Below are 14,373 nucleotides of genomic sequence, written 5' to 3'. Positions count from 1 at the left end.
GGAAGCTCATGGTGTACTACGCCTTTTGTGTCATCATTATAATCCTACGTCTTAGTCCCTGTTACCATCAAGGGCGCTGGTGTCGTACGTCGTGTTTTCAAGCGAAGGTATGGGAAGACACCTAGGGGACGGAGGCGGAGAATAGCAGGTTATATTAGATGAGCTGCAGTTTTTGTGTATATGACGTATTGTTCGGACTCTGGATTGAACCGGGAACTGGTGTATATGTGTAGGTGTATGTTCTACTGGCTCATCGTCAGGAAGTTGCTTGCAGAGCATAAGGGTCATATGTTTATTTTTGCGAGATGAACCTCAATCTAGCATCATTGGTCTAGTGGTAGAATTCGTCGTTGCCATCGACGAGGCCCGTGTTCGATTCACGGATGATGCATAGAAATCAATCTTTTTGCATTCTCTAGCACCCACCCCTCCCTGCCTGTCTCATAAATCTGTCCTTTTTCTTTCCCCCTTTTTTTTACCCATTTCCATTTGGATATATGAAATAAATTATTTAGGGAGCATTTCTGCCTGTATATTGTATCTCTATCCTTGGGCTGCGGTTCTTCGAAAGCGCCCAAGTCGCTAGAGCGTTTTGTAATGTGAGCCCAGCACGCAGGTCTGCACTGTGATTGGAGATACATCAGTATAGAGTCAACAGCTTCGACGTATATCTCAACCTTCACGTCGACTGGGAAAGTCTACAATGACATTCTCAGCGGCTACTTATCGAGAACATATCTACTAAGTTGCGTTCTTGAATAGAATCCTCAGTCACACTGGTATGCGGATATATATATTCCACAAACCCACATCACATGTAGCGCAAGTTGTTTATACCATGGCCATAGATAGTAAATATGAAGCAGGAAATTCACTAGTTCATTGATACTGCTAGACTCGATTTAAGCACAAATAAAAAAGGACAATGGGATCATCGAGAGACAGTGGGACGACACAAGACGCCCGAGGATAGTAGGAGATAGACCATATCATAGAGAACAGGAATGAAGCACAGATTCCAGGCTGAAAAACAAGACGAATGGGTATTATGCGAACCGGCTGAACACTGGACGCCACGAGATTGCAAAGATCGTAACAGCATAAAGGTGAGATGTCATGACATATTTAAAACGGTTAGTAGCCCGACCTCCAAGGGTCGGGTATCAACGAGAAGTCGCTGCAGTGCCTCTCAGGGCTGTTTATGTGGTATGGATCGACGGTAGTCATGACGCTGAAGGCCTGGCAACGATCAAGGCATTGATTATATTGCCTGCTTTCCAACCCTGGTTTACCAGAGGTGTATCCTCGCGGAGCATCCTACCAAGGTAGACCATTCTTACCCGCTTGTTTGCAGGAATCTGCTCAAGTATGATGTTAGAACCCTGCTTGCTCGGTGAAAACTGGACAGTGAAAGCAAGACATACCCCGGCCTCTTGCTGCACCCTGCGGCCAATCAAGCCCACGGTCTGGTTCTTGCCGACCGAGACGACAACGTCCGATCCGCAGTCGCTCAAGCGCGCCGTGACCCGGATCAAGTCGCGCTCGCTTATCTTCCCCTTCTCGTCCCTGTGGTCTTCGGAATCACCGCCAATCAGCTCGTCACCCGATGCCTCGTCTAACGATAGCTTTGAATCGTCCGTGTCAAAATCGTCGTAACCATCATCACGGCGACTGGCCGATTCCTCCTGCACCATGTTCTCCGGGTCGCTCACGATGCAGCGAGGCAGACGGTAGAGGGCACCCTGCTCATCGTAGCAGCCCTGGCAAAGGTCTCCCGTGGGCACAGTGACACCCGCCGCATCAATGATACTCTGCGCCGTGGCCAGGTCGTTCACATGCACGAACGAGATCGCCGCGGCCAAGGCGGCCCATACCTCTGCCCGACCGGTGACGCGGGTCTCGAAGAACTCCTTGCGCTCCTGGTCTAGCTGCGCGCGAGACCAAGTGCGCCGCTTGCTGTACCAGACATGGGGGCGGATTGGGGCGTTGAAATGCTCGCTCAGCGCTAACTGAGTGGTGGTCGTCGCCGAGGTGCGACGGTCGGCATGCCGACCTGCGCGGGATGTCGCCCTGGTCAGGGAAGTTGAGGGACAGCTGGAGATGATCGCATTCGTTGTTGAGCGAAGAGCATTTGAGGAGGTATCCGCGCGGCGCTCCTCTGTTACCCGGGTCGCATGGGAGGGATCGCCGCTGTCACGCGACAGGAAGGACAAGCAAGAACCCTGGAGATGGTGGAATCAGACGGCGTGCGTTTAGCCATATAGCAAGGACAAGAGTAATCGAGATCGACGAAATCGACAGCTACTGAGAACAGCCATGTGCAAAGAATTACAAGCGACAGGTACTTTCACGTCTACAGATCCCCAAGAACCAAACTGCGATAGAAAAGTGACAAACAGCAACATGAGACAAAGCTAAGGTGGAAAAGATGAAAAGAAAAAAAGGCACAAAATCTCCATGTTTACTCACCATACTGAAGCGGTAGACGATACGACTCCATCAGACAGACAAGTAGATAGTGGATTGATCCTCTCCGTTAGAGAAGGAAAGCAACAGGACGGAGATACCTCTCAGACAATAGAGGAAGAAGAGGAGGAGGAGGAGGGGAAAGGAATGCGGGAAAATATGGCACCAATAAGAATGAGAATCAGCAGCTAATGATGTTGATATTCCGTATTGGTTGGGCAACCAGGTTCATTGTCAGATAGATCGATGGTTATGGCTCGTAAGTCGATCGGAGAACGGGGCGGGCAACGTAAGACTCGCTGTTGAGCTTGTCGTGGCGATGACGACTCGGCGGTTACAAACAAATAGCTCTGGTTCAAAAACTAGGAGAATCTCAAAGCGCGCGAATAAGATGTATTATTCACTAGGACGAGGTGAAGCTAAAAAGGGGGACAAAGCAGAGGATGGATGGATCTGATCCCCGTCAGTCGTGTATTGGCATGAGGAGGAGGAAAAAGCAGGCGAGGAGGAGTCAGTTGGCAGTTGGCAGTTCTTATTTGGTACGGAGATGTGGTCATCAAAAGCTTGTCTGCAAACCGTCTATCTACATCCGGCAATGTCATCCAGAGCATTTACCACCGTCTGGCAGCAAACCAGAACCATGGAATAAACTGAGAGCTGTTTACCACTTGGTTATCTGACATCGTTCAGTTCTATTAATAGCACTGTCATTGCAGCATTCCCGAATCCTTGTCTATTTGATATTAACCAGTGCACACAAAGGCTGGTGTAGATTACCACCCTCAAATCTTGCTCATTTTCAATTTATCTTCATAGAGGAAACTAGTTGCAATCATCTAAGGCGTGTTGTAACATTCTGCGGTGTAAACCGCCCGTCTGATCATCATGCACTTAGCCACTGTGTTACATGCAGAGCACCAAGGATGAGCGGCTTAATATTTGCTCGAGACCGCGTTTTTGTTGCATTTCCACTATATGCCTCATTTACTAGGTGTCTCAAGCTTAGCGCAAAGGCGTTCAGACAGCCCTCATAAACATCGTGGTTAGCATACTAAAGTCTCCCTTCTAGGTATGATTTCGGTATGGATCACTCTTCCTCATCTTCATCGTCGCTACCAAAGATGGCCTTGAAGACCGCCTCGCCCGGCCTCTCAGCCTCAAGTGCTTCATTGCGCTCGGGTTCAATCACTACCTCCCTCCTGACTTCCGGCGCTGCCGCCCGTTCAGGCGTCGCAGTGTCGGATCGTGCTGGCAGTGGTCTACCGCTAGTTTCGAGCATGAGCTGGTCCATCACATCCTTCGATACGAGCTCTTTAGGTCCGGATGCTGTCTGGTATCCAGCAGACTGGAATCGATTGCCAATACCAGCCTCGGAGCCCCCTGGCTGCTCTCCCGGGTCGAACTGCACATGATCCGGTGGCTTGACATTCAGCCGTTTGCAAAGCAGCCGCGCGGGATAGAAGCTGTGGGTGCTCCGAGTCATCGGGCCAAACATACCGATCTTGGCCGCGGCCACGGCCGGGTCCTCAGGCTTCTCCGCGGGCTTTCGGAGTAGCGGTTCTGTCGACGTAGATGATTCCGGTTGATCGGACGATTCCCTGGGCCCCGTAGATGCTGAAGTGAAGCGTGAAGCCATTACCCCAGAGACAGGCTTGAACACCTCCGCAGCTCGAGCAAACTCGTGGAGTTCCGCAACCCATTCATCCGTTGTTGAGCCTGGTACTCGGTCTGGGAGTGTATCGCGGAGCCCTGCTCGTATCTCAAGGAATGTGCGGTATCGAGTCCGTTTGCCTTGATCTTCCGAATAAGGCATCCAGCCACTGACTGCCCGAGTAAGAGCCTGAACAGCGACCTGTTTGTCCAGTTTGGGAACAAGGTCCCACAGATCCTTGCGTCTTTGCGATTCCGATAATTCAAACCCCTTCGGTGCTTTCTCTCCTAAGGCTGGTGGTAGGTCTGTCTTTCCAGTAAGTTTCATGATCCTTTCGCGAGCCTCAGGGGTCATCCAGTCAAAAATCGACTTTCCGGGCAGCTGGGCCTCCCCCAGCAGCGCAGCTCGAGACGTAGGGTCGAGCGAAGAAGCCTTGGCCGCCTCTGCCGTAGAGACATAGTTCGAAACATCCCTTGCCGCTGACGATCTTTTGCTCGATTTCCAGTCCTTTGGGATTTCAGGAGGCGCGTATCTTTTTTCTTGCGTAGATATTGAGAGGCTGGAAATACCATCGGCTAGGAGAAAGCCGTCCAACGGGAGCCGGCCGTCATGACATTTTCGGAACCCCGCCGACGATTTCGCAGTGAGCGTCTTCTTTGATATGAAGACGGGTTTGTTGTTCACCAGAGGATTGGATGCAACAAGTGCCGGCTTAGACTCATCCGTAGACTTTTTCTTCTTCTTCTTCTTGTCACCGCCGATGACCCGATTGTACGAGATTTGTGGACCAATAGAGTAGGGATCTTCGTCGTCTGATCCTGTGTCGTTCAACACCCCGACGCCAAATGCGCCGCGCCTAGGTTGCTCTTTTGTCTTCGATGACTTTCGTTGGCTCCCGGATGTCAACCGTCGCCCAAAGAAATCGTCTTCATCAGATTCGTCGGCACCGGCTTTGTGAGAATCCAACCGACTTTCGCCCTCAAACCCAAGGCCCTTGTGATCCGTTTTATGGACAAATGCAATCATGGGCGAATCCTCCGGTGCGAAGAGGTACATCTTATCGGCTTCGTTTCCGCCTGGGGCAGCGCCGTCGCCAAGATTGGCTTTTCGCCGTACTTTGGGGCCGATCCCTTGACCCTCTCGCCAACCCATCTTCTTCAGTAGCTTGGCCCCCATGGTTTCACCGCCGGCCTTGAGAAGGTCCATCAGTCCTCCTCGGCGGTTCGCGTCGGTAGGAGCGGATCCAAACCCAGCAAAGTCATCACTGGTCTGCAGTCTTTTCGCCTCTTCAGCTTCTCGAATGTCCTCCTCGTCCATGAAGTCCTCCGGCCGCTGCTGGAGTTTCTGCTGAGAGTCCTTCGCCCTGTTCTGGCGCGAGGAGACAAATGTCGCAGGGGTCCATCCCTCTTTAGAACCGACGGTGTTGAAGTATCTGGAAAAGTCGGGCCATCTTTAGTCGTGCTGTTCAAAGCTATCCAGGAATCGTGGGCTCACCCGGCGCTGAAACCACCGGTGAAGGCGCCATGTAAGCGTTTCCTTCCCCGGTCATCTGTAACTTCCTGCTTCCAGATTGGTACATATGACCCATCATCCCGAGTTCCGGCGTCTAGAGGGGGCAGAGGCGTTCCGTAAAAGGCGTATGGGGAATGATGTGCTTGTAGATCAGCCTCGAAGGCTGCTCGAGATCGTTTGCTCGACATTTGTGGGGTTTCGGAAAGCAGTGTGGATTGCGGTGACTTCTTAGGTAAAGCTTATTGTCATTATCGCTTGGTCTCTTGACGATGTTAGTTCCTCTAGGAAATTCTCATAGACTAGAAACAGTGTACTACCTACCCAGATGCTGGGGAGTTAGGGCAATTGAATCTAATTTCAAAGGACTATTGTAAGTTCCAGGAAACAAGACACAGCTGTGGAGATAAGGAGGGAAGCTCGGCCTGGGTGATGTGCTTCATGGAAGTTCATCCTAATAGCTGAAACCATGGGATGTTAGTCCATTGGTACGCACCGCCACCTCGTCACCTGCTGTGGCTTGGCACCGAGGTATGTATTGCTCTGGACTGAATCTACCAATAGCCGACAATCTTCTACTTGTCTAGACTTCGAAACCTTCTAGAGTAGTAAACTGGGAATGGCAAGAGTAATAGGCTCATTTAAATGCAAGATGACCTACTGTTCGATACCCTGTCGGACTGTCCTGCCCATCAGTGCCCAAAACACCAGCCTCCCGGTTGGAGAACCATTCTGATTCGCCCCCCCGGATATGAGTGCACCAATTGCACGTGTGATAGACAGTGGGCTTTACTTGAAAAGGGTTGATGGGGGAGCGATGGCTGTGGCCTCTGCTGATTCTTGTAGGCCGTAGCAAGCAATCACAGTGACGGTCACAGTTCTTCGCACACCGAGAAGATCGAGGTCATTGCGATTGCCAAGCTGCATACCTCCCAGGTGTCCATCTAGAGGGGAAAAGTGGACTCTGAAACAAGTCTGCCCAGTGAGTCTCGGTCATTTGCCCCTGCATGCTGTAGATAGACCCAGCTATGACATGGATGATGGTGATAGTCCATGCCACCGGCCAGGGATGGTTGAAATAATAACCGAGACAAGCACTGGATATTCAGAGAGAGAGAGCAGATTAATGATATCAGAGATGCGAAGAATTAATTAACCAAATGATCATACAATAATAACAACCCAGTTGTGGTAAAGACGTGACAAACTTATTCCCTCATCTGGTTGCGGGCCCCCTGGGGCCTTAACCTACTGCTGTTATTTTTATTAGTGTTTGGTCTGTTTCCTTCTCCGCAGCCGCATCCATCACCATTCATTCTCGCAAGCTCCGTTCCCCCATCGTTTTCCTCCCTCACCTTGCGACTTTCTCTCTTTCTCTGTCCAATCTCAACCTTCACTCATTTTACTGTTTCAACCTCTGCATCAAGGGTCGTACATGGGGTCATTTCGAGTTGTCTGCTGGACGTCTCGACGCTGGCTGCCGCTTCCTTGAGCGCTCGTCAGCAAACGCCAATTTACCCCCCGCTCCCCGACCGGTCCAGATTGAGGTACCGTCCACTTGGGCTTCCTCTCTCCCTTTTCCCTTCCTACCAATCTTCTTGAATTTGCATCCTTGACATTGCTGGGCACGTCAAAGCAAGTCTCTTTGGTTGAGGCTTGATTTTCGAGATCTTTATCGTGATGTCTACCAGTATTCCTGCGTCAGCGTCGCCAACGGTCGTCCGCAGCCATTCCACGTCCACTCGGCCTCACGCCCATCGCCCTCCTGCTTCTGATTTACCACATCGAACTCGAAGTGTCGCAGTCAGACCATCCACCTCTTCACACTCCTACCAATCCAATCACAGTAATCACAGTTACTCCAAATCCCAGTCCCATGACCGGCGTCCTCCGTCGAACCAGGCTGCTTTCGATAACATAGCCCGTCGGGATTTCGAGGGTTCACGAGGCACCCATTCCAGCTCCTCCCGCCGAGACCACTCCAAGGAGCGCTCTAGGGAGCGTCCGTCTTCCGCTCACCGTACCGATTCATCGCCCAACAAACACCGGAGAAACTTATCCGTGCAAAGCCACCAGCGGGACAGTATAGATATGGCTTCAGCAGGTCCCGTCGCGGCGGAGCCGGTGCCCGCTCCCGCGCAGGCGGCTTCTGGTTCTCATTTACATCCTAATTCATCTGTGCAGCCCAAGCGTCGCACAGCAATCACCACTCCGTCCGGCCAGTGGGCCCTTGGAAAGACCATCGGCGCGGGAAGTATGGGCAAAGTGAAGCTCGCGAAGCACATGGAAACGGGCGAACAGGTATTTTGAACGGAAGCAACGGATCTGACCTTAACACTAATGGCAATCGCAGGTCGCTGTCAAAATAGTACCAAGACAATCGGCCGATGAACATCGCAGCTCGCGCGACACCGAGAGAGCAGACCGCTCGAAGGAGATTCGAACCGCCCGTGAGGCTGCGATCGTGAGTCTTGTGAATCACCCATACATCTGTGGCATGCGCGATGTGGTGCGAACCACATATCATTGGTATATGCTCTTTGAATACGTCAACGGCGGCCAGATGCTCGACTACATCATCTCGCACGGTAAATTAAAAGAGAAGCAAGCGCGGAAATTTGCGCGACAGATCGCGAGTGCGTTGGATTACTGTCATCGCAACAGTATCGTGCATCGAGACCTCAAGATCGAAAATATTCTGATCAGCAAAACTGGCGATATCAAGATCATCGATTTCGGTCTGAGCAACCTTTTCTCTCCTAGAAGTCTTCTCAAGACATTCTGTGGAAGTCTTTATTTTGCCGCACCAGAATTGCTGCAGGCGAGACAATATACGGGGCCAGAGGTGGATGTGTGGAGTTTCGGAATCGTCCTTTACGTCCTGGTCTGCGGGAAAGTACCATTTGACGACCAAAGCATGCCGCAACTTCATGCAAAGATCAAGAAGGGTCACGTAGAATATCCGCAAGGACTCACTGCAGGTTAGTAAAATTTACCTCTCTGCTTTTGGACGAATCCGATCTGTTTTAGAAAATGAGTGCCTAACTGCAACTGCTAGAATGCCGCCATATCATCTCACGTATGCTGGTTACGGACCCCAAACAGCGTGCAAGCCTTGCGGAGATCATGAACCACCCGTGGATGAACAAGGGGTTCAGTGGGCCACCCGAAAATTATCTCCCAGCTCGTGAACCTGTGCAACTTCCTTTAGATCCCGAGGTTGTTGAGAAGATGACGGGCTTCGATTTCGGGCCCCCAGAATATATCACAGCGCAACTCACCAAGATCATAGAGTCGGAAGATTACCAACACGCCGTGAGAACGAGCATCCGCGAGCAGCCTCTTCCAGTTCATAGCGAGAAGAAGCGTGGCATGTTTGACTTCTACAAGCGGCGGAATTCCGCCAGCAGAGACACACTCTCGGCTCCGTCGGTCGAGGCTGTCCAGCTTGGAAATGACCCTCTGAATGCCTACAGTCCCCTGCTCTCGGTGTATTACCTAGTCAAGGAGAAGCTTGATCGAGAGAGGGCCGAAAGCAACCCCGGCGCTCTCGGCATCCCGCATTCTGCTGGTGACAGCCTGCTCAGGATGCCAGACTTACCAGCTCCCGAGGCGGCGCACACCAATCAGTATCAACTACCTGGTGAAAAAGATACGGGGAGGAGGTCTCGTCCTCGCGCGAGAACTCACGGCGATGATGAACTTAATGATGGTATCAAGAACCTTCATCTTGCATCACAAGCAGGGCAGGCAACACCCATTCCTGCTATTCCGCAGCCCGAGACTCCCGTGAAGAAGGAGAGCACTGCAGCGGGCATTCTCAGACGATTCAGTACGCGCAGGGTCAAGGATCGCAGCCGTGATCCCGAGCGCGAGCGTATTACCAGTCCTCCTGCGCCATCGCTAAGTGTCCAGCCTCCCGCCGATTCGGCTTCCCCACTTTCGAGAGGGTTCAGCATGCGGAGAAGCCGGCGCGCAGACCCCTCGCCGTCCGATAATTCCGGTGGAGGCAGCCAGCCGCAACACCAAGATTTTCTCAAGGCTCCAGGATCGGCCGAGCCGGCCTCGCGATCCAACAAGTTCTTGGAGAGATCTACGAGTGTCAATTCGGCTGACTATCGTTCTCGGAGAGCTGCGCGGAGGAATGACCCCGATGCGTCGGATACTGCTCCCGATCGCCAACCGCCACAGACCAGTGGATCTGACTACTCAAATCTGGGTGGGCAGAAGGTGGAGGCACCTGCGAAAGAGGTGAAACAGCCCGGTCGCACACATGCTACGCGGACCATGTCTCTTGGCCACGCTCGTCGCGAAAGCATTCAAGCCCGCCGAGCGAGGCGAGACGCGGCAAGAGAAGCTAATGTGCCCGAGGAGACAGATGCAGACATCTCCGGTGCAGGAAATGCTCTGGAGAGCGCAAACGAGGGAGAGGATCTATCTAAGCCGGTATATCTCAAGGGCCTCTTCAGTGTTTCGACAACTAGTAGCAAGCCGCTGCATGTGATTCGGGCCGACATCATTCGCATTCTGAAGCAACTTTCCGTGGACTATGTTGAGATCAAGGGTGGCTTCAGCTGCCGTCACGCCCCCAGTATTGAACTTGATAAAGTAGTGGATGTCGGCCCTCCGAGCCCTGATCGATCTGGTCAAGTGCCCAACCACAGGCGCCGTATCAGCTTTGGAGGGTTGCTGAACCACGATGACAGCAAGGAGGACCCCCGATCAGTGCATACGCCTCGATCTCAACGTCGGACTCGAGCCCCCGATCGCAGCTTTGTCAGTAATTCTGAAGGATCGGACGAATATGTGGCTCCCCGTGACAGCAATGCACCCACCGGAGAGCGTGTCATGGGTGAAACCACAACGAGAGTCCAGAGTGACACGGGAGAGAATCTGGTTCTGCGGTTTGAGATCCTGATAGTCAAGGTGCCGCTGTTTTCATTGCACGGTATTCAGTTCAAGAAAGTCTCGGGAGGTATGTGGCAGTACCGAGAGATGGCAAAGAAGATTTTGGATGCTTTGAGACTCTGATTGCCTTGGTCACATTCTGCAGAGCCAGGGCAGAAACCTGATTATGAGTGGCTTTATTCAGCGTGGAACATGAAGCATTTATGCGAGCATTGCGATTTTCCCTCTTCTTCTTCTTCTTCCACTTCTTCTTTTCTTCCACTTCTTCTTCCACTTCTTTCCTTGCTTTTACAACCCTTACTACTTGTCTATTCTTCGATTACGCCTAGGCCTGCTTTACATTGAGCTGGCTCAGCCTGCAAATTCTTCTTCGCCTTGTTGTCATGGTGTACAATAGAGCTGAACAGGGATGCATCATCGATTACTGGAATTAGCTTTCCCCTTTTCCATGTGACTATTGATCATGATTTTGTACATCAAACCTTTTATGTCATGTATTTCCTCTGTTCAATCCCAATTAGCCCCATATTATCATCAATATATGTAATTTCCCTTTCAAATGCATTTCCCAGCGAAAATACAAGAACTCTATGAATTTTCGACTGGAGGGAACATATTGGATCAAGTGCGTTTTTTGTATGTGGATGTGGGTATGATTAACGGGGCGGTGTTGTAGTCTATCTAGGCCTTACCCAGGCTCAAATTCTGAGCAGGCAAGGCTTCAGGGCTCTAATAGGCTACCCTCGGTATCTCCGCATCTCGTAAGGCTAGCAGCGCCGCAGCTGTCAACTAAACTAAGGTAGTTAGTTGACAACGGCAAGCCTGCTTAGTCATCAATACAGTGGATATCAATGCCAAGAAATACATCCATATCAAACTGAGCAAGAAGAGCAACTTGACCAAGTTTCTTTGGGGAACTTGCAACAGCAATTACTCCACCACAAATGCTTGAAATTGAATTCTAAGAGTTGTTTTTGAGTCAGCGGCATTAGCTCTATATGACTATTTAATTGTATGTAGTTATTTCAATGTGGTGTTTTCGGTCAGTCAAGATCCTGCTTTGGGGTTTTTGATGGGGGTAAAAGGGTAGAAAGCTGCTTTGATTTGGTTCCCGCAAGCTTATTTTGGGGGTTGACTCAACAAGCAACTTGAGAGGACCGTTATCCGCCAACTCTCGATGCATAACAGGGTATTTTGTGCTAATTGAGGATATTGAAGAAGTTTCTGAGCATAAATCATGTTTTTGATCCTTTCAGAACAAATCCATCTATATCTGAGTTTACCACCTATGTGACCCTCAAGTTCCTCAACCAACATCTATAGCTAGCTAGAATAATCTGATAGAAGTACATGACTAAGCTAGCCATATAGGGATACTAACCCAAAATAGCAATGACTAACCCCCAACAGGCATAGATTATTCGATTACCCACAGTCCCACACTAGCACCACTAATCAGCTTTTCCTGGAGTCTCATTACCTTCGTCATGTTGTTTCTCCCTCCTCCACCTCTTGCATATACCTATTCTGCTACATCATTTCGGACATTTCCTTTTTTCTGGTGTTGTCCATTGCAGACTGCAGGCAGTTAGCAGTTGGCAGGGTTTTCCTGCCCTCCTCACCTCCTCCAATGACGGTCATCGACTTGACCCAGGACTCTGATTCGGAGTATCAGAGGAGACTCGCTGTAAGTGCTATGTCAACCTCCGCAAACCCGCGCTCCGCGACCCTTGGCCCGCCTTCTTTAGCAGGCTATTGAAAGTGTTGCTGTTCCCAGTCTGGATGCAGACCCCTGAGCTACGTATAATATAACATGCTATGCGTGTGTTTGGGGATAATCACAGTTTAATTCTCGCCTGTCTTCTTTTGTATTTTTATTAAACCTGAAAACCTGTGGGTTGACAGGAACCTCATGTGGATGTTGTGTTGTCTTGTGGATTTCTTTGTTCCCTATCATCACCAGATTTTATTGGGCGTCGCGTCTCGTGACCAGTTAGCTGACCTAGTATAGGAACAAAGACAAAGCCAGAAACCAACACAGCAGAGTCCGACGACCACTTTCTTTTCGAATCTGACACATCGCACGCCATCATCGTCGATACCCTTGAAAAGAAAGTCGGGTAGGAGCTCTGACAGCCCTTCTCTTGCTGTGCCTAAGGCCAATCACTTGAGCAACAATAACATACACCGTACTACCAACAGTCTGGGTCTTGGCAACCACAACAACCCTATCACTTCTAACAGCAATACTACCAGCAACGCCATCACTAATGCTGATACCCTCAAATCTAATCATGTATTCATTCCAAAAATTCAGAATCCGTCTACACCAAGTCCAAGCCCAAGTTCTCAACAGGAGGCAATTGGTGTCGTTATTCCTTCTCCCTCAAGGCAGCTGAGAAAGGAGATTGAGAAATCCGATTGGATCAAAGCGCCCCCTGTAACGCCAGAGAAGACTGCACTTTCGACTGAGTATTATCCTATAGATGCTCACGAAAAGCGCGCTCTCAAAGGCGCCTACCCCAGCGCCCGGAAGGTCAAGCGTTCTGAGATTCCGTTCAGCATTCGAACGCCGGGCCCCATCCTAGCAGATAGAATTCCTGTACAACGCCAGCTTCACGAGACTCTACAACGGAAGTTGTCAAAGATCAAGGGTCCCGCCGTGACGTTTGCGCCTGGCGAGGAGGGCCTGCTCGCAGACTTTGCGTCAAACTTTGAGTTCGTCAATGCCTATATCCTCCGCAAAGGCGTCTCACGTATGCCGGCGGACTTCGTCGGGGGCTGTAATTGCAAGAAGATCTGTGATCCTGCGCGGTGTGGCTGTCTCGAGCAGGACGTAGACTCGAGAGAGACCATTGTGCCGTATCAGCGTGCGCAAGACAACGCACGGCTCCTAGTCCTGACCCCGGAGTTTCTGAAGCGCACAAATATCATCATTGAATGCAGCTCCAAATGTACCTGTGACGAGCAGAAATGCTGGAATCGAGTTGTGCAGCATGGTCGTACGATCCGTCTGGAGATCTTCCACACGGGCAATCGTGGTTTCGGTAAGTTGTACAAAGCCATCGATGCAAAAGAGTGCTAATGAGGCCAGGCCTCCGTTCTCCAGACTGGATCCGCGAGGGTCAATTCATTGACTGCTATCTCGGCGAAGTGATTACCGAACAGGAAGCCGACGTGCGCGAGGAAGTCGCCACCTTGCAGCACGGCCACTCCTATCTCTTCGGGCTGGACTTCTTCCATAATGACGACCAGATCTACGTCGTGGACGGACAGAAGTTTGGCTCTCCCACGCGTTTCATGAACCACTCGTGCAACCCCAATTGCAAGATGTTCCCCGTAACGCGGACCTACGGTGACGAACGGCTGTATGACCTAGCCTTCTTCTCGCTTCGCAATATCCCACCCAACACCGAGCTGACGTTCGACTACAACCCCAATTGGGAGGAGGGCAAAAAGATTGATCCCAATGCGGTGCGATGTCTCTGTGGAGAGAAGAACTGCCGCGGTCAGCTCTGGCCGAACCAGCGCAAGGGCACCAAATGATTGTCTTTATTCTTCTGAAATGTTCATAGCATGGCATGACATGGCGCTGCACCGCGTTGCATTTGAGCGATTCTACTTGATCAAAGGGCTGAACTGGTTTGTTTACCCCGTTGGTGAGCTGTTGGCGCGGTTTACGGAGTTTGTCCTTTTCTTTTTTTCTTCTTCTTTTTTTTTTCTTCTTTTTTTTTTTTTTTCTTTTTTCTTTTCACTCATGTTTGATCATACCCAAGCGGCCACTTGATTCTTTCAATGTAACATGGATTTCCAGGGCATACCCCACATGTACAATATCC

General features: G+C 50.7%; 4 protein-coding genes and 1 non-coding gene across 5 annotated transcripts; 3 read left to right on the top strand and 2 right to left on the bottom strand.

Annotated features, from left to right (window-relative positions):
* Positions 1 to 320: 320 nt before the first annotated feature.
* On the top strand, positions 321 to 391 carry Aud_008458. Its single transcript has one exon. It is a non-coding gene; the product is annotated as a tRNA-Gly (tRNA).
* Positions 392 to 1,223: 832 nt separating this feature from the next.
* On the bottom strand, positions 1,224 to 2,318 carry Aud_008457 (uncharacterized protein; the record flags this gene model as incomplete). The annotated part of the gene is made up of 3 exons (XM_043293333.1): positions 1,224 to 1,400; positions 1,425 to 2,222; positions 2,313 to 2,318. The coding sequence occupies 3 exons, from the start codon at positions 2,316 to 2,318 to the stop codon at positions 1,224 to 1,226; spliced, it is 981 nt and encodes a 326-aa protein (XP_043149268.1).
* A 1,235-nt stretch (positions 2,319 to 3,553) lies between these two features.
* Positions 3,554 to 5,817, bottom strand: Aud_008456 (putative G-patch domain protein; the record flags this gene model as incomplete). The annotated part of the gene is made up of 2 exons (XM_043293332.1): positions 3,554 to 5,549; positions 5,612 to 5,817. The coding sequence occupies 2 exons, from the start codon at positions 5,815 to 5,817 to the stop codon at positions 3,554 to 3,556; spliced, it is 2,202 nt and encodes a 733-aa protein (XP_043149267.1).
* Positions 5,818 to 7,306: 1,489 nt separating this feature from the next.
* kin1 (putative serine/threonine protein kinase Kin1) lies at positions 7,307 to 10,657 on the top strand (the record flags this gene model as incomplete). The annotated part of the gene is made up of 3 exons (XM_043293331.1): positions 7,307 to 7,927; positions 7,980 to 8,607; positions 8,685 to 10,657. The coding sequence occupies 3 exons, from the start codon at positions 7,307 to 7,309 to the stop codon at positions 10,655 to 10,657; spliced, it is 3,222 nt and encodes a 1,073-aa protein (XP_043149266.1).
* A 1,690-nt stretch (positions 10,658 to 12,347) lies between these two features.
* clrD (histone-lysine N-methyltransferase Clr4) lies at positions 12,348 to 14,080 on the top strand (the record flags this gene model as incomplete). Its single annotated transcript, XM_043293330.1, has 3 exons — positions 12,348 to 12,356; positions 12,546 to 13,581; positions 13,629 to 14,080. The coding sequence occupies 3 exons, from the start codon at positions 12,348 to 12,350 to the stop codon at positions 14,078 to 14,080; spliced, it is 1,497 nt and encodes a 498-aa protein (XP_043149265.1).
* Between the last annotated feature and the right edge of the window lie 293 nt (positions 14,081 to 14,373).

The sequence above is a fragment of the Aspergillus udagawae genome (assembly GCF_001078395.1).
Source record: "Aspergillus udagawae IFM 46973 DNA, scaffold_6, whole genome shotgun sequence".
Taxonomy (NCBI): domain Eukaryota; kingdom Fungi; phylum Ascomycota; class Eurotiomycetes; order Eurotiales; family Aspergillaceae; genus Aspergillus; species Aspergillus udagawae.
This window is presented reverse-complemented; position numbering and strand designations above follow the sequence as displayed.